The 20825-nt window shown below is 35.4% G+C and overlaps 1 protein-coding gene across 7 annotated transcripts in view; it reads left to right on the top strand.

The window, feature by feature from the left end:
• ARID4B (AT-rich interaction domain 4B) overlaps positions 1-20825 on the top strand; it is a 146859-nt gene that overhangs the window by 76984 nt on the left and 49050 nt on the right. For all 7 annotated transcript variants that reach the window (XM_053667866.1, XM_037167982.2, XM_053667867.1 and 4 more), the window contains exons 7-11: positions 2399-2490; positions 10216-10354; positions 14171-14250; positions 16127-16203; positions 18014-18168. In XM_053667866.1, the coding sequence (XP_053523841.1) occupies positions 2399-2490; positions 10216-10354; positions 14171-14250; positions 16127-16203; positions 18014-18168 (543 nt within the window). The remainder of the gene's footprint in view (positions 1-2398; positions 2491-10215; positions 10355-14170; positions 14251-16126; positions 16204-18013; positions 18169-20825) is intronic.

The raw sequence follows: 20825 nt of genomic DNA, 5'->3' as shown, positions 1-20825 counted from the left end.
CACAGTTTGAATATTATCCAAAAGTGCTTTCATCAGCTGGTATTCTCTGTGCAGTTACTACATGGAATTGAAACTTCTAAGGAAAGGTTTGATAAGATCCCAGCTTCATTATTTCCTGCAGCCCATTTTTGGTAACAGAGCTACAGCCATTTTTCTTCTAGGTCAGTGTGTCAAACTCATTTCCACTGGGGGCCACATCAGCCTCATGGCTGCCTTCAAAGGGCCGAATGTAATTTGAGGACTGTATAAATGTAACTACTCCTTAGTTAGCTGGGGGCAAGAAGCTCAGTGCTGCTGCCCGGTAGAAACAAGGTGCCAGGTCACATAAAACAAGGTGGAGGGCCAGATTTGGCCCACAGGCCTTGCATTTGCCACCTGTGCCCTAGGCCTGTGGCATTTTCTTTGGCCTTTAGTATAGTCAGAACTCTCTGGTTTTTACTCCTTTGCAATAAGACAGGACAGTTTCTGCCCTCCCTCAGTCTTTCTCATCACTTGAAGTAAAAGGCTGTCCTGTGCTTGGTGCAGATTGAGGCCAGGCCAGAGATACAGCTTCTTACTGTTCTCTTTGTTACATACCAGGGAGAGAACATGGTTTATTTGAAAATTCCTGTATTTTTTTTTATTTCCAGAACAAGTGAAATGAGAAGCAGATGCTTAGAATAGAAATCACAGTGTACAGGATGGGCAAAGGCAGGTTTATAGTTGTAACACAAGTAAATAATATAATAGATAGATAGATAGATAGATAGATAGATAGATAGATAGTAACACAAGAATAAACTCTGAGTTGCGTCCTCTCAACTGTAAACCTATGTTTACCCACCCTGTTAAATAATAGGAATCTCTGCTTATAAAAGTACAACCTTAATAAATGCAGAAGGGGCATTTAATTCACCTGTGAGCTTGGCAGAAAGTGAGTCCAGATTAATATATTTTCCCTGTTTACCAAATATAGTGCTTCGAAATTTGCACCCTTGGGGAGCATATTTAGGAATTAATGACAGTTGATGTCTAAATTTCTGCTGGCATATTATTGTATTTGGGCCAACTTCTGCCTCCAAATATTTTGAAATGCCCCATTTACAAACTAAATTTGAAAGATTAGGTTTATTTGATGCTTTATAGCTAGCATTGTTTCCCCATACTGTATTCTTTGTTGTTGGATATGTAAGTACCTTAAATACATTTACATATATTTTAATGAATTACACAAAGTAGATCGTTAGTACGCCTCCCTGTTTCACAGTTTATCATGGTTTCAACAAAATTACCTCAATGTTACAAATAAAATTAAAAATTTCCTTTTAAATATTAGCATTAGTGTGTATTTAGACATCCGAGCTTTAAATCAAAGTTGATGGGCAGTGTTTCATATAATACGGTGGGTTCTGAGTTTGAGAAGTCTTTATCCTAAGTAGTTCCTCACTTTCACTTTTATCCTGGCAGTTTTCCTGGGACCTTTAGTTCCCCCCATGTTTAAGAAACTATAATAGCAAAGGTTTTATTGGAAGGATGAAAGGAATAGCAATTGTAGAAAATCTTTAAAATGTAGAAAAATAGGAATATTACCAGAATTGATATGCAGAGAAATAAAGTTGGAATAACATCTTAAGAAATCATTTTTTGAATCCCTTTGTCTTCATTTTGCTTTTAATCATCAGCTACTTTCTTGGCTGGACATAATTATTTTGATGGGGTGAGGGACAAATGGGTTGACGTGAATGGTCAGTCGATAACAAGGAAGAGATGTTCATTTATTGATTATTATCTTTATATTAAGCACAATATTGGTTACTGCAGATTGGAAAGGAGGGAAAATAAAATGTTAAGGTGTAGAAAAACTGATTTTTACATTTTCTCTAGTTAAGGTTTATTGCAGAAAATGTTTGCAAAGTAATAATAAAGCCTATCTGAAGCCTTTTTTCCCAAGCAGTTGGATGTTTATTCTGATAATTTTGTTTCTGTTATTATTAAGAATTTATTTCATGTATTACAATTCCCTGCATGCCAAGAAAAATCTGAGCCATAGCGGCCCCAATCTAGGAGTATTTAGGTCCCTGTGTATAGGTGTCGTTTCTCTCAAACCTGAATTTCCAGTGAGTTGTGTTTGTTCAGTTTTGTATTTAATCATTATTAGAAGTCTGTCAACCTTCAAATAGATAATGATGTCATCTACAGAGAACACCTATGCTTCTTTTCACCTTTTTTTTTCCAGTATTGGACTCAATCATTTTTATTCTAATATCTTTGAAATGAGAGTTTCTATCTTTAGGAAAGTCTTCTTTGGGAGGAGGCTTTAACCTCAAAATCTAAGCATATTCTTAAACTGATTTGGTTTAAAACAAAGAAAGAACTTGCAACGTAATAACTTTTTATGGGTTTATGTTCTTACCCACAGACATTAGACCAGCTCCCACTCACCAACCCTGAACATTTTGGCACTCCAGTCATAGGAAAGAAAACAAATAGAGGAAGAAGATCTAATCATATGTAAGTCCATTTTCATGACTGTTAGTTAACCCTGAATTCATTTCTCCTTTTAGTATTGTTTTACTAGTTACTAATTTTAAATTGTAATTTACAAAATGCTAACTGGATATAATAGTAACTTTAGACCTAATAATAATGGCAGACTCCGGGTTCTTGTGCTTGTCCATGTTCAGCCAACCTTAACAGCTGTGTATCTACCTCCCGTTTCTCCCCACATGTACCTCGATGCTGTGGTCAAAATGGAGCTAGTCAGCATTCCCTGAATACATCCTTTGTTTTCCTGATATTATGCTTTTATTCATGCTTTCTTGTCTCAAATGCCACCCTTCCATGTCACTGTCTCATTCTTCAGTTTTCAACAGAAATGCCCGTATTTTGATGTGAACCATTCGTGTTTTTCCACTCTTTCTTTGAAAAACAACATTTTTTATCCTCTGAACTTTCTCTATATTCTTTGCATTTACTTAATGTCATCGACAGTGTTTCACCTCTTATCGTAATGTTTTCCCTTCCTGATAGTTTTACTCTCGCTGACGGGAACTGTCTTACTTATTTTCATGTCGTCTTACAGTTGTGTCATATATTCTACACATTTAACAAATCACTTTCGGGGAAATGTGCCCAGGCTCCAAAAGGCCAAATTAAAAAGGGTCAAGGGGTCATGAAATTTGAGAACATCAGAGATAAAGAAACCATCTTCAAACAGTTCCAGAAAAAAAAAAAATTAATTGCAAGGGCCTGGGAGACAGAATGGCATCAGACTTAAATAAGTAAAGCAATGAGACAGGACAATTTCTGCCCTCCCTCAGTCTTTCTCATCACTTGAAGTAAAAGGCTGTCCTGTGCTTGGTGCAGATTGAGGCCAGGCCAGAGATACAGCTTCTTACTGTTCTTTTTGTTACATACCTGGGAGAGAACACGGTTTATTTGAAAATTCCTGTATGTGGTTCCTAGATAACTCTTCTGGGATAATTCTGCTTGGGAGACAGAATGGCATCAGACTTCTCAAGAGTAACTGTAGATACTAGTAGTCAGTGGAATGCAGAATGTAAGTGTCTATTAAAAAGGAGGACTTGATTCCTAGTGTAGTGGAATAGTATGGGGGGCATTCAGTAGTTCCTCCCAAAAAAATTATATTAGAAAAGAAAATGATATCATTGGGGTGGAGGGTGGGAGGTGGTTTAAATATAAAAGCTATGTCCTTGTAACAGTAGGAAGTCAATAGAATAAATGTCTAAAATGTATAAATAAAGAAATACCAGCATAAGAACATTATTTAGAGGTAAGGTAGTAACCAGAGGAAGAGCTGAAAGAGTTAAAAACAGTTGCCTCCCTGGAGCTGAAGAAAGTTGGAAGGAATGGGGCAGGAGAATGTAGCTTTTCATTAATTCAATTGGAGGTTGTTTTGAAAACAGTTTTGAATATTTTACTTCGATAAAATTTTAATGTGGCTAAGCCCAAATATTGTTAGAATAGCTATAAAATAAATATTAGTTGAATCATCGAGAACTTTAAGTGAATGCTTTCTCATTCAATATACAGAATCAGGTATTAAATGTAATTGTGACTGAGCTTTGGAGATAGAAATAGGGTAAGCACTATTTTTCATATTACTTAGTTTAGCCTTAGAGCAAACCCATGAAGGTAGGTATTAGTTTTATCCTTATTAAAAGTTGGTCAAATTGGCCACAGAGACAGTAAATACCTAATTCAAGGCACACAGGAAAGAAAAGGATCAGGACTTGAACTCGAGCTGTGTCCGGTAGGCCTTTTCCCATTCAGTTGATTGTTGTTGTTTTTTTAGAATATTTTGGTTACTTTCCCAGTTAGTTTTAACAATAAATAATTAATGACTCATTTGAGGGGGGAAATTAAGACTTAATCCTTGCATTGAAAAAAAATTTAACATTTCTACTTTCTTACTATACTTAAGATTCAAGCCATGAGGGTTTTTTTCTCCCTCGCTGAATCTTTTAGAAAATGTTTTTCCTAATTACTAGGTGAATAATTTCTTTCACTTGTGACTTAGCTTACTGGTGACTTTTAGGCTGGTGAGCCTAAAAATTTAGGCTACTCAGGTTGTAACTATTATTTCCTCTTCTACTTATGTCATTTAAAAATGAGTGTTCTTGTTTAAAGAAAAAATGTACAATGGCATTATTAGTATGAAAGAGTTCTGTTGTGATTTATTAGGTATTATTATTTAATATTGTTTTTAGGTTTTTGTTCCAGAGGGCTGTTATGTTGCCTTAGAATACTCACTGAAACCCTTACAAATTAAATTTCTTGATATTTCTTTGAAAATTAATGACTTCAATTGTGAATTAAAAATTTGATCTGCTATTGGTCTTTAGAGTCTTCTTGTAGTTCTGTAGTCAGATCTTAATTAACTGTGACTGATGATCTCAGAACAGTGAGGTGGGGGGTATTTAATGTAAAATTACTTCATTAGCGAAGGTTTTTTACCGCTCTGGCTCTTGAGAGTAGTGATGTGGCTTAGAGTTGTTGCAAAGGTTAAATGAATGAAAAGTTTTTTGTCAGATTACTAGTATATAACATGTTTTCATTTATAGGTGAGTACATACAAGTTCTGCTTACTAGCATTTATGTTTGACAGGCAGGACTGTTTTGGACTATATTATTTTTCAAACAACATTACCATATTATTTTCTATTATATACATATTACAGGAAAAAGTTTTTTAAAACATCAATAATTTCTTTTAATTTTGAAAGTAATGCATTTCATATTTAGATATATTTTACCTTTCTACAAATGTTATTCAGAAGTATACAAATAAATTTAAAATAAGGTAGTTTATAGATAGTGAAATAGATTTATAAATACGGCCAAAATCATATCTATTAAAAAGTCAGTTATGTTTCTTAGTTAAGGTCTCCTTTTCTTGAGTATCTGAAAATAAAAATGCAGTTTTCACTGAGCAGGCGGATCTTTGCTTTCTAAAGACTCTAGCAAACATCCTAAGTCAGGGATTTTCATGTTACCATCTCTGTGTGTAAATGAGAGATTTGATGTTGGGATTGTGTTTTACTTGTGCAAAGTATGAAGGTAAACTAAAGGGTGAGAGTTTCCAGTGTAGGAGATGAAGCCGAGCTCATCAGTGTTCTTGTGCTTGCTGTTTCTACCCCTCATCACAGTGGTCATTCCCACTGCCAAGGGATAATATAATGTTCTTGCTTTGTGCTTAGTATAAGCTTCGGTGCATACGCACCACAGGCAAGCACCGCAGTGAAACGCCCATCTCCTTAACTACATTTCCTCAGACTTTTCTTTCCAGAATCACTCTTTCACTTTTCAGAGTGATTTTCTACAACAAAGTCTTGTTTTTTGACCTTCATTTCCTCTTTCATTGTAAGCCAAAAAAAAAAAAAATCTTCATTATGATTCTCTGGTTGCCATTTATAACTTATTTTTGTTTTGTGCAAAGATAAATAAGGTTATCTGTTTCCCAGGATTCCCTGGACTCCATTGTTACAATAGTATATCGGTGCCTTTGTTTTCTTTTAACAATTACCAGTAATTTGCCTCAGGTATTCCAAAATTGATTATTTTTGACACCTTCCTTTAATTGAGTTTTATTTATAGTGTATCTTTAATTAATCCTAATATATTCAAGTATATATACTTCAGTCATTGTTTTAAAATTTTAAAGATGTTATTTATTTTCAGAGAGAGGGGAAGGGAGGGAGAAAAAGAGAGAAACATCTGTGTGCAAGAGTAACATCAGTTAGTTGCCTTTCACATGCCCCGAACCAGGGACCTGGCCCACACCAAGGCGTGTTCTGACCAGGAATTGAACTGGTGACCCTTTGGTTAACAGGCTGGTGCTCAATCCACTGAGCTACACCAGCCATGACCAAGTATTTTCTTTAATGATTATCATCCTTTAACTCAAAATTTTTAAAGCAAGTTGTTGATTCTTTTGATCAGTGTATAACATGACTGAATTTTGTTTTCATAATTTACCCATTGCGTGCAGAGATTTTGTTTGATTTTGCCTAGAGAATATAATGTCTGAAAATTGTAGAACTGTTTGTGTTCCCATCCCCACCCAGTTTTCTCCAATAACCGGGCAAAAATATATGTGTACCTATTACAGTAGGAAAGCAGTCTACCTGCTGTTTCCCCTTTAGAAAGAGAATAAAGCATGATAAGGCCCATAAGGATTCTTGTTAGGGATTATTTATGGGTACAGGTTTTTCCCATTGATGGTACTGAGATTTTCCCAGTAAAGGAATGATTTGAACGTGGTATTTACAGTCTGCAGATCTTAAAAAGAAATTTTATTGAGCTATAGTTCACATACCATAAACTTCAGTCTTTTAAAAGTATACAGTGTTAAAAAAAACAACCCTGGCTCATGTGGCACAGTTGGTTTTACAATCATCCCATAGATTTAAAGATTGTGGGTTCAATTTCTAGTCAGGGCACATACTCAGGTTGCAGGTTCAATCCCCAGTCAGAGGCATGTATGAGAGGCAACCATTTGATGTTTCTCTCTAAAAGCAATGGAAAAATGTCCTCCGGTGAGGATAAATAAATAAATAAATATGTATAGTGTCTGGTGCTTTTAAAAATGTCCACAAATTTGTGCAACTAGCACCATTAACTAAGTCCAGAAGATCTGTTTATTATTTGCTGCTTTATTTTGATGTGTGGATTTGATTCTGGTTTTCTTGATAAAAATTTGGGGGGAAAATTAAAACCCTTTTATTGGTACGTGTATACATGTCCATATGTTCTGTATGTTTTAACCTCTGAGAAGCTATAATTGTCGGTCTTCCTGATGCCAACTAATACAGATTTTGAATTCACTGTACAAAATTTTGAAATGAGGTAATTTCTTGCCTGAAATAATAAGGACATTTGAAGTAAGAACTGCATTTCAAAGACTGAGCTTGTGAAGTTCCTGGCTCAGTTTTCTATTTGCATCTGATCATTTCTATGACACACATTTTGTCTAAAGTTCTCATTTGATTTACAGTTAATTTAAAATTAATGGTGATGTGTGGTTGGCTGTTAATCTGTTGTGGTAAACATCTCCATGTCATTACTTGGTTTCCAGTGGCATCATCAGATGTGGCTCTGTAAACAACTACCTTTCACCAAAGAAGCAGTCATGTCAGAGGGGAGTAAACACCGAGAAGCCTGCTCTCTTTGCTTCTTATTTTAGGTTATCAGTTTAGTGAGAACGTGTGTGTAAATAATTTCCTAACTAAGCTTCTCTAAAAGGAAAACTTAAAGGAGTCCTAGGCATAATGGTGTGATTTACATTGGCTGTGTGCATTACAGTGATTGTATATATTTTGTGATTTCAGGAGAAGTAAAATCAGTACTATAGCAGAAAAAAAATCAGTCTATTCACTTCCTTTATTTAGTCAGCAAATATTTATTGCACATCGATGCTGTGCCAAGCACTGTTCAGATACTTGGAATCTATGAGTGAACAAAATGAGCATTTACAAAATGTCTGCCATTACAGCTTATATTCATTCTCTCATATGAGGGAACATAAAGAATAAAACAAAAGTGGAAGAAACAAATAAGTTATATGATAGGTTAGATTTGTAAGTGTGGAAATAACAAGAGACTGGGGCAGGCAGGTTGTAAATTTGAATAAAATGGTCAGGGTAGCCTAACTGAGATGACAGTTTGAACAGAGACTTAGGAGGGGTGGAAGTAGAGGGTTCCAGGCTGTTCTGCTGCAGAGTGGTAGAGAGATGGGGTGCAGAATCTGGTGGAGAAAGTGAAGTCGGGATTTTTTTTTAAGTGGGAGAAATAACAGCATGCTATGGAAATAACAGTTATGCTGATGCACTCAGTCTGATAGAGGCAGAAGAATGGGTACAGGTGAGAGAAGCACATGTTGCTGGAGTAAAGTCTGGAATGGATGATGGGAAGGGAATCCAGTCCATAAGTGGGGAATGGCGTTAGAATGGAATGTGGACATTTACTAAGGAAGGCGGGTAGATGTTTTATGTTGCCAGTCAGTCTGTATCTTTCTGGCATCCGAAGCCTTCATATTTGGTAAGTCTTAAGAAAGAAATTAGAACTTTTACAAAGGTATAGATGACCTTGTTAGTCAAATAAAGCCCAGTTTTCTCTATGTTTTACAGATTTGAAATGTTGTCTGTGACGTGCCTTTCTCTCTTGCTAATGATAATGACATAAAGGACATCCATAAAACCTAGCTGAAATGAGTCTTCTGTGACTCCTTTAGAGCAGTCGTTAGGTTTTAAGGCTGGTTGTATCTACAGTCACTAGAAAGTGGAGGGATAAAAGTCATTGCCCTGATAATGCTCTTCTAATTAAGTGTAGGAATCAGGCTTGTGAAGTTGTCATTACTATTCCAAGCTATGTGCCTATTTTAAGGCTTTATGTTCTGCTAATATGAAGGTAGTTGGTTTTTCCTAACCTCCTAAGTAGGGGTTAAACTGCTTTATCCCTACAGTCACTTGAACTACAGTAGTTCTAGTCAGTAGCAAACTTGGAAGATTAGTTTTTTCCCCCCAGGGGGTAATTGTTAAGTTATTTGACTGATGATTGAAATGAAGTAGTGATATTCTCCATATCACTATAAAATCTTTAATATTATAATTTTTGCTTTCTTTATATTTATATTGAGGTATATAAATATAAAAGGGTGAAATTTATATTGTCATCCTTTTGGAAAGGCATGAAGACAAATGTAGAATATGCTGGATTTATCCTAGCCAACCAAATAGAAAAATCCTATTTAAAGTTTTTTTTCCAATCTGTCGTCCTGGCTAGCATGGCTCAGTGGATTGAGCAATGGCCTGGGACCCAGAAAGTTTTTCTTTCGATTCCCAACAGGGGCACATGCAGGTTGCAGGCCAGGATCTCAGTTGGGGGCATGTGAAAGGCAACTGATCGATGTTTCTCTCACACATCAGTGTTTCTCTCCCTCTTTTTCTCCCTTCCTTTCCCATTGCTCTGAAAATGAATAAAATCTTTTTTAAAAGTCTGTCAATTTACATTTTTGTCAGTGAACTTGGTCATTGCCAACTATCTCAACAATGTTTTCATCCCTGTAGTGAAGCAGTAATAGCCATTATTCTGTTTTAGTTTATAAAAAACTTACATAGCAGTCTATTCAACATTTTTTAGTGTCTTATTTTGAGAAAATTGTTACAATTTTTACTTTAATACTGATTGTGGGCCTTCTTAGAACCAGAGTTAGAGAATTTTTTGTTTTGCGTTTCTTTTTTTAAAAATAATTTTACTTTTTATTCTACTTTTCTCTAACATCAAATGGACAGTGTTAGATCCTTTTCCTAACATCTTTCTAATTTGCTAGTTCAATATACAATATAATTGGAAGGAATTTTTAACATAATGTAAAAGAATCATATCGTGAATGTTATGAGTATTTGCGTATATTTGATATTGATGGTAACAGTGATCATCTCTTAGGTTGTCTCCTGTCCCTTCTCTGACCTCCAGTAATAAAGATCTGCCTTCCCCCTTTTAAAATGAGCTTTGTTCTGAAAATGTGAAATTACTCTAATTTTCTTAATCAGAGAGTAGGATCTAGTATATTTTGCTGTATATGGAAAACTAAAAATGAGCTATTCTGTAGATATAGGAAATAGGTAAGATTTCTAGAATACCTGTATTCATCATCTTGGTATGCTTATTCTTTGTGAAATTAAGTGGAAACATCTTATTTTTTTCTTTCCCTAGACCAGAGGAAGAGTCTTCTTCATCCTCCAGTGATGAAGATGAGGATGATAGGAAACAGATTGATGAGCTACTAGGAAAAGTTGTATGTGTAGATTACGTTAGTTTGGATAAAAAGAAAGCACTATATTTTCCTGCATTGGTGAGTAACTTTAGTATACAAGAGCTTAATTTTCAACTATATAAATAAGTTCATGAAAAAAAATTGTCTTAGTGTTTTTCATAGGTACAAAATGGCAATGATTTAGCATTATTTAGTTCTTACAAAGATTACTTTCAAAATCGTCTTTGAGTACACAGAACTCTTGAGGTCATTTAAGAAACGCAAAATCATCATAACTTTTAGCAGGGGTGTCCAACCTGTGGTCTGTGGTCCGCACATGGCCCAGGACAACTGTGAATGCAGCCCAACACAAGATTGTAAATTTACTTAAAGCATTATGAGATTTTTTTGTTTGTTTTCATTAGTGTTTGTGTGTTTAATGTGTGGCCCAAGACAACTCTTCTTCCAGTGTGGCCCAGAGACACCAAAAGGTTGGACACCTCTGCTTTAGAGGCTAGGTATGTGAGAGTTAAATGAACTGCTGTCTATGTTGGAAAATCTATAATACAGACTTTGAAAAGTCATAAATCTACTATTCAAAAGATTGCAAAAGAAGAACAGAATCTTCCTTGCTGCTGTTGTCTGCAAATAATGTCTATTTGTCATTTTTTCAGTGAACATATTTTGTGTTTTTTATTTTAAGTGCATAATGTAGTATTTTGTGCAAAATAAGCGCTCAATAAATTATGATTAAAACCAGCAAGGGCAATTATTTGTTTTAACAAACACAAATACTTTATGATACCTGTGTATGTTTCTACCTATCCATTCAACATTTATTGGATACCTGTTATGTGCAGGATTGTGCTAAGACCTTTACAAGGATTGCAAGGTAGGTGTAATTATATATCCTCATTTAGATAGAAACATGGAAATGGACTAGCAGAAGGTTAAGTAATTCGTCAGGCTTTGGTAATGGCAATCTGCTTAAAGGTTAGTGTATGTGATCACTTCTTTCCTGAAGCACTAAGATTCTTTATAAGAATTTCTTTTGTCAACATGTTTTTAAAAACAGTATTGTGTGTGTTTTTTTTAAAACAACAGGAATATTTAATTTTTCACTGTTAGTATTTTCAGTTTCGATTAAAGATTCTCTCACCGTAATTCCTAAACAGTTTATTTGATAATGAGAAAAATATTTGTGGGTTTATGATATGGAAAGGTCAGTAATCTGCTTAACTATACATTTTATTAATGTTTTAAAAACAAGATTATTGAGATATGTTATCCTCCCTCCCAATTGAGATCTTTTGGATGGTTATGAATAATCTTGTCAACCAGAGTATGACATTGTGTTCTAAATCAAACAATCTTGACATAGAATCACATAATCAACATTTGCATTTGTGTTTTTCAAATTAATCTTTTTTTATAAACTGAGTAAGTTTTACAGGTGTTTTGGTACATCATCATATTAGAAAACAGTTGCATACTCTTACAAACTATAAATAACCTAACGTGTACCAATTGCATTTACTCTGGTCAGGCACTGTGCTAAGATTAACATAAGTGGTCACATTTAGTCCTGATCGAGACTGGAAAATAAGTGGCGTTTACCCCTGTTTTAAAGGGAGGACATCTTAGCTTCTGTGACTCATATAGTCTACCTTTTTAGTTTTCTTCACTGTTTCATCTCTAACCAAGCTTTATGTGTCTTCTTCAAGGTACAGAATAATCACTCTATGTCCTGCTTAGGGTGATCTCATCTACCTTTATAGCATTGGTTGCAGAGATAACAAACCAATGCCTTAGGGACAAAGAAAATAATGTAAGCCCGTGAACGGGATAGAATAGGGATTGTGGTGTCTGTCAGAATGGAGCAAGCCCCTAGACAAACACCACTGTCAGCACTGGACAGAACTGTCGTCTCTGTAGTCGCCAAAACCCTCAGCTTGGGAGCAAAAACAAAGTGATAGATTTGGCTCACAGTTTTAGACCTAAGGTAGAGACTCCTGGTGTTGAGGCTGCTGACTCTTAAGTTTGTATCTTAGAGTTTGAATCTCTATTCTGAACTCTGTTCTGGCCATCTTTCTGCTCAGTATTTCCACTTGCATGTTGTTTACCCACCACAGCGTTTAATAAGCCTAAAAGTACATTTATTCTCTCCTTCCCCATTTTCAAACTTGGTCCTTCTTTGCTATTTCCCTTCGCAGTGCATGACACCATTTGCACGAGGCAGAAACCTACACATCCTTTTCTCTCTCCTCGTAACTTCCCTAATTATGTGTACTATTGCTCATTCCTTTAATTTGCCATTGCCACCACTTTACATTCAGCTCACCATCCGTCACCTAGATGATTGTAGGAGCTTGGTCTCTTTCAACACTTACCCTTCCCTAGTCCTTTTTTTAAAAAATGACAAGTAAATTTTTTAAAAAGGCAAGTCTGTGATGACATTATCTTACTTTAGACTCTTCCCTTAAAGATTTCAGATTTTGTCCTAAGAATTAATACGGCCTACAGACCGGAACATTGAACCATGCTTATCTCTCTCCTTCAGCCCAGGCAGAAAGTCAGCTGAACTGACCTTTTGCTTCCTGCAGTGGGTTCCACTGGTTGCTGTCTCAGGGCCTTCTCATAACCCCTTCCCTCTGCTTGCAGTGCAGCCTGCAAAGCTGAGCTTAAATGTTATCTCCTCAAGAAAGCAGTCCCTCACCATCAGATAAGAACTTAACACAATAGGGATGAACTAATGTGCCCTTACTTGTTTTGTGCTCATTTGCCCACTAGCATGCAAGCTCCACGTGGGGAGGTGCAGTGACTGCCTGGCCTGTGTGTTGCTCAGCATCCATACAGTACCTTGGCGTAGTAGTTAGTATTTGTAGAATGACTGACATGAATGACTGAGCCAGTATTAAGTATCATTTCAGGACTTTTTTGAAATGACAGGAAAATTTCCCTAGATGCTGTAAAAGACTTTCATCAGTGAATTAATTGAGAATGCCATCAGTGTTTAATAAATGCTTATTAATGCAGGGCAATTACAATTAGGAAAACTGTGAACTAACTTTTTCAAAGACTGAAGTAGACCTAGCCCGTTTTGGGCTCCTCTGTGGCCTGTGGTGAGAGTACATGCCTTTATGTACCTACCAGTGTGTCATTTTCTACAGCTACTGAGACAGGCCTTTAACCAACCAGTCATGCTTACTTAGCCCAGTTTTCATTTAAAAATGTACTGTCTCATTAACTTATTCTTTATATACCTAGAGGACTGTCTCAGAGTTAGAATAATCAAAATTCATAGACCTCTTGCATTGGCATTGCTTTGGGAAGACAGGCTTTATCCTCACTGTGCATAACAGCTGAGGCGATTTCAAATAAAATAAACTTCTAGTGTTAGTAATAAATCTTATACAGACTCTAGAAAGGTACCCACTTGGAAGTGTATACTTTTTAGAGGGAGTAGTATATGAAGAAGTGTAATAAGTGTTAAAGTATATACTTAAATGTAAATAATAGAACCTTATCTTGGGCTTTTTTTTTTTTTTAGTATGGAGACTGCTCTGATTAAGGTTCTAATATCTGATCCCATTTGGGTTCCTGTTCTCTTCTCAGCCGTGATGCAGACCCTCGGCTAAGGCCCTAGCTTTCCATGTCTGGCTAGGAAGTGGCCCACAGCTTTAGTCTAGTTGTAGTCCTGCCTTGGTGCAGGCGACCAGAGGCAGGGAGGGTGTAGGATGAAAATTCAAGGTTACTTCTCTGTGTTCTCACTCTGTGTGTGCCTGTTTGCCCTAAAACTAAATTTATTTTTTAAACTAAGCTGAAACTGCTTCACAAAAGGCTTTAAATAATCGGTACTTATGTAACTCTATAAATACGCTTTTAGTTATAACAGTTTTGTACTTTTTTTAAAAGGTGGTTTGTCCTGATTGTAGTGATGAAATTGCTGTGAAAAAGGATAATATTCTTGTTCGATCTTTCAAAGATGGCAAATTGTAAGTATAATTCATTTGGTATGAAAAATACACTGGTTTTCCAAATCATGGTGGTAAATGATAAATTTGTTATTTCCAGTGACCTTACTCTTTTACTTTTTATCATTCAGAATGTTTCAGTGTATGGACATTTTTTTGTATTGTTATTGTGTGTAGTTTTATAGTATGTCTTTCCTTGTTTGTTTTGGTCTGTGCTAAACTGTACTCCTCGTACTAATTTGTGATTTTGCCTGGTGATTTGTTGAGGCAGATTTGATATATCTATCACATCTAACACTTGATTGATATGTTAATTGATATATTTATTATTCTTGAATGTCTTACTAGGAATCTTTAATATTTTTCATTATGTGTAAATGGTTGTGTTGATAACCTGTTGTATAACATTAACCTCTGCAGTCCTCTGAGGATTAAAATGGGTTGCTATACATGTGTGTTAAGTGTTAAGAAAGTGATTTTTCAAGTTCTAAGAACTTTCTTAGAACTGAGTTACAAATTTCTATGGGTTTTTTTTTCCTCTAAGAATTATGACCAGGAAAACCATATATTTTATACTCTGACTTACAGAGTAATTATACAGGGTCCAACACAAGTAATGCCCACTTTTTATTGCAAAATCTTTTATCACAAAATCATAAGCATGTAATTCTGTAATATAACAGTATCACACCATATGACATTTTAGGTGGAATGTTTCAAATTAAAACCATAAATTATTACACCCATATTATTACCCTGCCAACCACATTCGAGCAGGCCTTACTTCTGCTGGAACCTGTATTTTAAAAGGATGTCGATGTTTTAAGATTAGTGTTTGAGTTTTCAGGTTCTGAAAAGTGTTTTTTAAAAACAATCTATGAAAATCATGTTAACAAAATTGAGATAATCAGAAATTTAAACCTGGAAATTGAATATTGGTTTGATGATATTAAGAAATTATTGATTTAAAAATGTGATAATGGTATGATTATATTTTTAAGAAGAATTTTAAAGCTCCATAATGAAATATCATAAATTACATAATGCCCGAGGTTTCCTTTAGAATAATCCAGTTGCAGCAGGAGGGAATAGCCAGGGGTGTAGATGAGGCAGTGATGATGAGTTCAGGATTATTGTACTGGGTGATGGATATGTAGGGGCTCATTGCAGTATTCAATCTACTTTTATGTATATTTGAAATTTTTTAAATAAATTAAAAGACATAGGCAAGCTGAAAAATAGTTTTCAGGCCTTTATGGCTTGAATGATACAAACCAAATTCAGGAAAGCTGAGCAATGATTTATTAGTGTAAAATAGGAAATACATACGATGTATGATAGAACCTCTTACAGTTTTTTGCACCATTATAGTTGAGGCATTACACAAAGTATTTTAAATCATATATTACACGTTTGCTTTTGCATCTAAACTACAATTTAAAAAACGGTTAAAGGAACATGTACACAATAAACTAGTACATTTTCTTCCAATATTAAAGTTAGTAATTTCTTATGATTGTCCCAAGATAATGGCAGATTCTTACTGTTTGACTTCATATTTACTGGGTTCATGCATTCTGCTCTCCAAACATTTCATTTATTGTTGTTTTTAGTAATTCAGTATTTTTAGTATTCCTTTTAGCTAGGGACCCTGGATATTTGAGAATGCCTGTTGTTTATAAAACACTTCTTAAAGGTGGGGTTCTTTCGTAGATGATGTTTACATACATTAAGCTCCTACCTAACATTTTATTTGGAACTTGCAACCCTGCGTGCACTCACTTTCACTGTAAATGTCAGTATTCCCATATTTCCAGTAGCTTTCTGTGGTGTGTAGTTAGGCTCTTCATTAATGTCTGTTGTGATTTTTTTCTTTAAAATTAAAAAAATAATACAGTACTTCAGTACCAAGAAAGGATGTCCACGAAATTACTAGTGACACTGCACCGAAGCCTGATGCTGTTTTAAAGCAAGGTAAGGGTAATCTTGGAATAAGTGACACTTAATTTAAACACTGATAAAGTGTTTTTGAAGATTAAATTTTCTTTTGCTCTTTAAAGAATATTTTTTCGAAGTAGTCTTTAAAGTTACACTTGGTTCTCTGTGACTTTGACTTTTGTAGACCCATGTGTCTTTTCTTGGTGGCTTTTTCTTTTCTTTCTTTCCTTTTTTTAATCACACAGGGTAGATAGAATTAAAGCAATACCTGTAGCTTCTTCTTTTTTTTCCCAGAGATTCTTTGTTAAGTATTTTTAGACAGATGGGAAGGGAGAAAGAAAGAAAGGGAGAAGAACATCGATGTGTAAGAGATGTGTCAGCCAGTTAGTTGTCTCTTGTGTGTTCCCAACTGGGAACCTGGCCTGCAACCCAGGCATGTGCTCTGACTGGAAATTGAACTGTTGATTCTTTGGTTTGCAGGCTAGCGGTGCTCAGACTGCCGAACCAGGGCCTGTATTTCTTTTGTTGTCATAGGTTTCCCTTTTCTTTTTCTAGCTTACTATTATTTAAAAGTGTGAAAGTACTATATCAGCAGTTGTTACTATAGTCTGGCTTTTGCCTTTAAATAAAATGTTAGTTCCTGAGGATGGTAGAAACAGGAATCAAAGTAATTTTGATTTGGCATTTCCTGTAATGTAACAATTATTTTGTTATGTTGTTGTGTTACGTCATGTTATGTGACATGTTATATAGTAGACGCTCTAATTGCATTTCTTACTAGATTTTTGCCATTTTGAATGGCTGTGCATTTTTCTCTTTGTGTATATTCATCAAATCCAATCAATAATGTGCTGGGTAGACTTGTTAAAAATCATAAAGAATTTATGATTTAGTCCTCGCCAGCGTAGCTCAGTTGGTTGGGCATCATCCTGCAAACTGAAAAATCTCAAATTTGTGGGTTTGGGCTCCAGTCGGGGTGTGTGCAAGAGGCAATTGATTAGTGTTTCTCTCTCTTTCTCCTTCCCTTCCCCTCTCTCTAGAATCAATAAAAGGAAAAAAAAAGAAATTTCTGATTTAGAATTTATTTTCATGTATTATAAAATGAGAATGACTATGTATGTAATTAAAATTGATGTTAATTGTTAATATAATTCAGTTTAACTAGAGATATAGAGAGCATTTTTATAGTATATTTTCAGGTGTTGTATGTTCATCACAATGGCTCTGCCTGGTATGGAATACTGTTTTATTGTCAGTTTGCTAGATAAACAATTAAAGATTTACCCATCTTAGTTCTGGTTGGGTGGCTCAGTTGGGTTGGAGCATCATCCTGTGCACCAAAAGGTTGAGGGTTCAATATCTGGTCAGGGCACATATCTAGGTTGCGGGTTCAGTCCCCAGTCAGAGTGTGTACAGGAGGCAGCCAATATATTTCTCTCTCTCTCTCTCTCCTCTCCCTCCTTATCTTCTTCCCTCAAAAATCAATAAACATATTTTTTGATGAGAATTATTTAAAAAATTTAAACCAGAAAGATTTACCTATCTTAAAGTTGTTTTTAATAGACGTGCTTAATTTTTGTTTAAAAGAAGAAAACTGCTGTTTTCTCTTGTATTTGTTTGAACGTAGGTCACTTTCCAATGGTGGCGATTTTGCCATCTATACAAATGGTGGCTTATTGCTTAAGATTGTTAGGACTAAAGGAGTTACTGCATGGAAGGGCAGTAGCTCGGTGTCTGCCACACAGCAGACACTTCCTGTCCGAAGTGTTTGCACAGTAGTGATCTTTGCGTAGACAAGTCCGTTGTCTTATTTCTCCAGTTCACGTAGTTTATGATCTCTTTCCAGCCTTTGATCAGGCCCTTGAATTTCACAAAAGTAGAACTATTCCTGCTAACTGGAAGACTGAATTGAAAGAAGATAGCTCTAGCAGTGAAGCAGAGGAAGAAGAGGAAGAGGAAGATGATGAAAAAGAAAAGGAGGATAACAGCAGTGAGGAGGAGGTAAGTAAACGCAGTTGATGCCTTTTACATTAAAATTATAGTTGTGATGTGACAGAGGGGTAAAAAATTACAGTTGGGTTTCCTTTGTGAGTTAGGGTTTGGCATAAAGTCATTTAACCACTTAAATAGTTTTAGTGTTAGAATTATTTAGTTTTAATAGTTTAGAATTATTTAGTTTTAATAGTTCTAATAGTTTTAGAATTATTTCATAATAAAATCATATTTGTGATACTCATCATAATCAAGCACTTTGTTTACCGTAAAACAGACATAATGGTTTTGTGAAATTAAAAATAAATATAGTTATCCCAGTAACTTCAGAAACATTTCTGTTTTTAAAAAAAATTATTTATTAATTTTTAGAGAGAGGGGAAGGGAGAGGGAGAAATAGAGGGAGAGAAACATCAATGTGTGGTTGCCTCTTACATGCCCCCAAACTGGGGACCTGGCCTGCAATGCAGGCATTGAACCAGTGACCTTTTGGTTCATAGGCTAGTGTGCAATCCATTGAGCCACACCAGCCAGGGCAACATTTCTTAGTTTTGCTGTGCTTTTGGTTTATTTGATGATTAAAGAAATAGCCACATAATATAGCAGAACTTTCATATGCTTTTCACTGTTGTGTAAACAGCTCCCACTTTATATAGTGTTTATACTACATCTGCATATTTTATTGAAATGCCCAGAATAGCATGAAATATATATTCCATCTAGCATTGAAGAATAATCAGCAAAAAAGTAAAGATCAATGATAATCTTAAGTGATTTTATCTAATATAAATGGGTGGGTAGTTCTGATTAGATCATAATAAGACATCTGAATTTATGTGGATCAAGGAGCTGAAATTTTAGATTTTTGTTGTAGCTGGTGCTTTAGGTCTAGAGTGACAAGTACTAGAAAAAGACGTTCATGATATTACTAGTAGCATCACACCACTGTACTCTTTAGTGGTGTGTTGAATGACTTTATAAAAGTTTTAGGCAAGAGGTACAGATTCTGAAGTCATCTCTTTATTTGATCATGAAGTGAATTGTATTTAATATTTTCAGCAAATTAAATTAATGTCGGTATGTAATGTTTCAGGTAAGTTATGGAATTCTGCCATGTAACTGTGGCAAACAACTATTAATGACGTAGGGTTGTTTTAGAGTTTGTTTTGTGATATGATGATCTATAATGACAGTGTGCAGTGTAACAGTTTCCCTGGCTCTAGTTCTGTCGCCTACAGCTTTTCTATTTAAAAATCCCATGCTTAAAAACTTTCAAGTGGCTTCTTACTCGAAAAGTCAAGCTTCACTTATAAGATCTCCTTTATAATCCAACCCCTACCTTTTTTTTTTTTCTTTCTTTTTATTACTTCTTTTGGTATGCCTCCCCACTTGGAACTTTATACTGTAGCAATGTCAAATTACACATCTGCTTCTATCCACTTTTGTACATATAGGACCTCTACCTACAGTTCCCTTCTCTTCCTTCCCCCAGTCAGCCTGGCACACTCCTGTTCAGTTTTCATGTCACCATTCTAAAGGGAAACCTCATTTGCTAGTCTAAACTACTGCAGTTCCTTATACATATTGTGTCATTTGTGTGTGTGCATACACATACATACACACATACGTAAGTACATTGATTTATGTCTGCTTCTTAACTCCCCTACTAATCTATAAGCTCCTGGAGGGTGGGGACCTTGTCTTACTGGGGCTCTCAAATCCATAGTGTCTGACATAATACATAATATGTAACAGATGATCCATAAATGTTAATTATCAAACTTTTGGTGCTTAGATTTGTGTTTCACAAATGTTTTTGCAAGAGCAAATCTGGTTTCCAGTGTAAAGATTTTCTTATATACCAAGTGGGCTTAAAATTTTTGCATTGGGAATAAATTTGGCAATTTATGAAAACAGATACTATCCCATGGGGACATTTAAGATAATATCTTGAAAACAGATTTCCTTAGACTTACATCAGCCTACTTTACTAAAATACAATCTATATGGACCATGTTTAAATTGAGAAATACAGATTTATCATAAGCAAATTAATAATTTTCATTTATTCTTCTCTGCCCAACTAGCAAAGCTAGTAGTTTCTCTACTTGAATTTTTGTTTTTAACTGGCCTTCCTCTGATGTGCTAGCTTTTACTATAAAGGGGTAAATTTCATTCAAACAGTGGCATTAGACATGTGATTTTTAAAAATGAAAATGATTTAGACTCCAAATAGAAAAGTATGCTCCAAACTTTTAGTATTAGAAATACATCTGCCTCAGCCCGAGTAACTGTGAAGCCTCGGTGTCTGTTTTGTACTACTTTCTCTGCAGTTATTCCGAGTCGGTGTGCATTTTTCTTTCATTTGATTCAGCACCCGACCTAGTGCCTCCACTTACTGGTGCTCATTGAATGTTTGTGGAATGGATGATAGTCACGGAATCGATGAGTTCCTCAGTCTCACCTACGACCCTGCTCCTTGCAGGTTGCTTCAGGACCAGCTCCCTACTGCCACAGCCCCTGGCCACAGCAGCAAGAAGCTAGTCCTTCCCTTGTAATTGATAAATCGGGGAACTATTTTAGTACTTGAAGATTTTCCTAAGTCTGAATCTTCAGGTATTGTAGATCAAGTTTGTTCCCCACTTCACTGATTTTACAGGCTCGAA

The sequence above is a fragment of the Artibeus jamaicensis genome, unplaced genomic scaffold (genome assembly GCF_021234435.1).
Source record: "Artibeus jamaicensis isolate MK-2021 breed Jamaican fruit bat unplaced genomic scaffold, CSHL_Jam_final contig_473, whole genome shotgun sequence".
NCBI classification, from domain to species: Eukaryota; Metazoa; Chordata; class Mammalia; order Chiroptera; family Phyllostomidae; genus Artibeus; species Artibeus jamaicensis.
The sequence above is the reverse complement of the archived record's forward strand: the minus strand, read 5'-3'. Positions and strand labels throughout refer to the sequence as shown.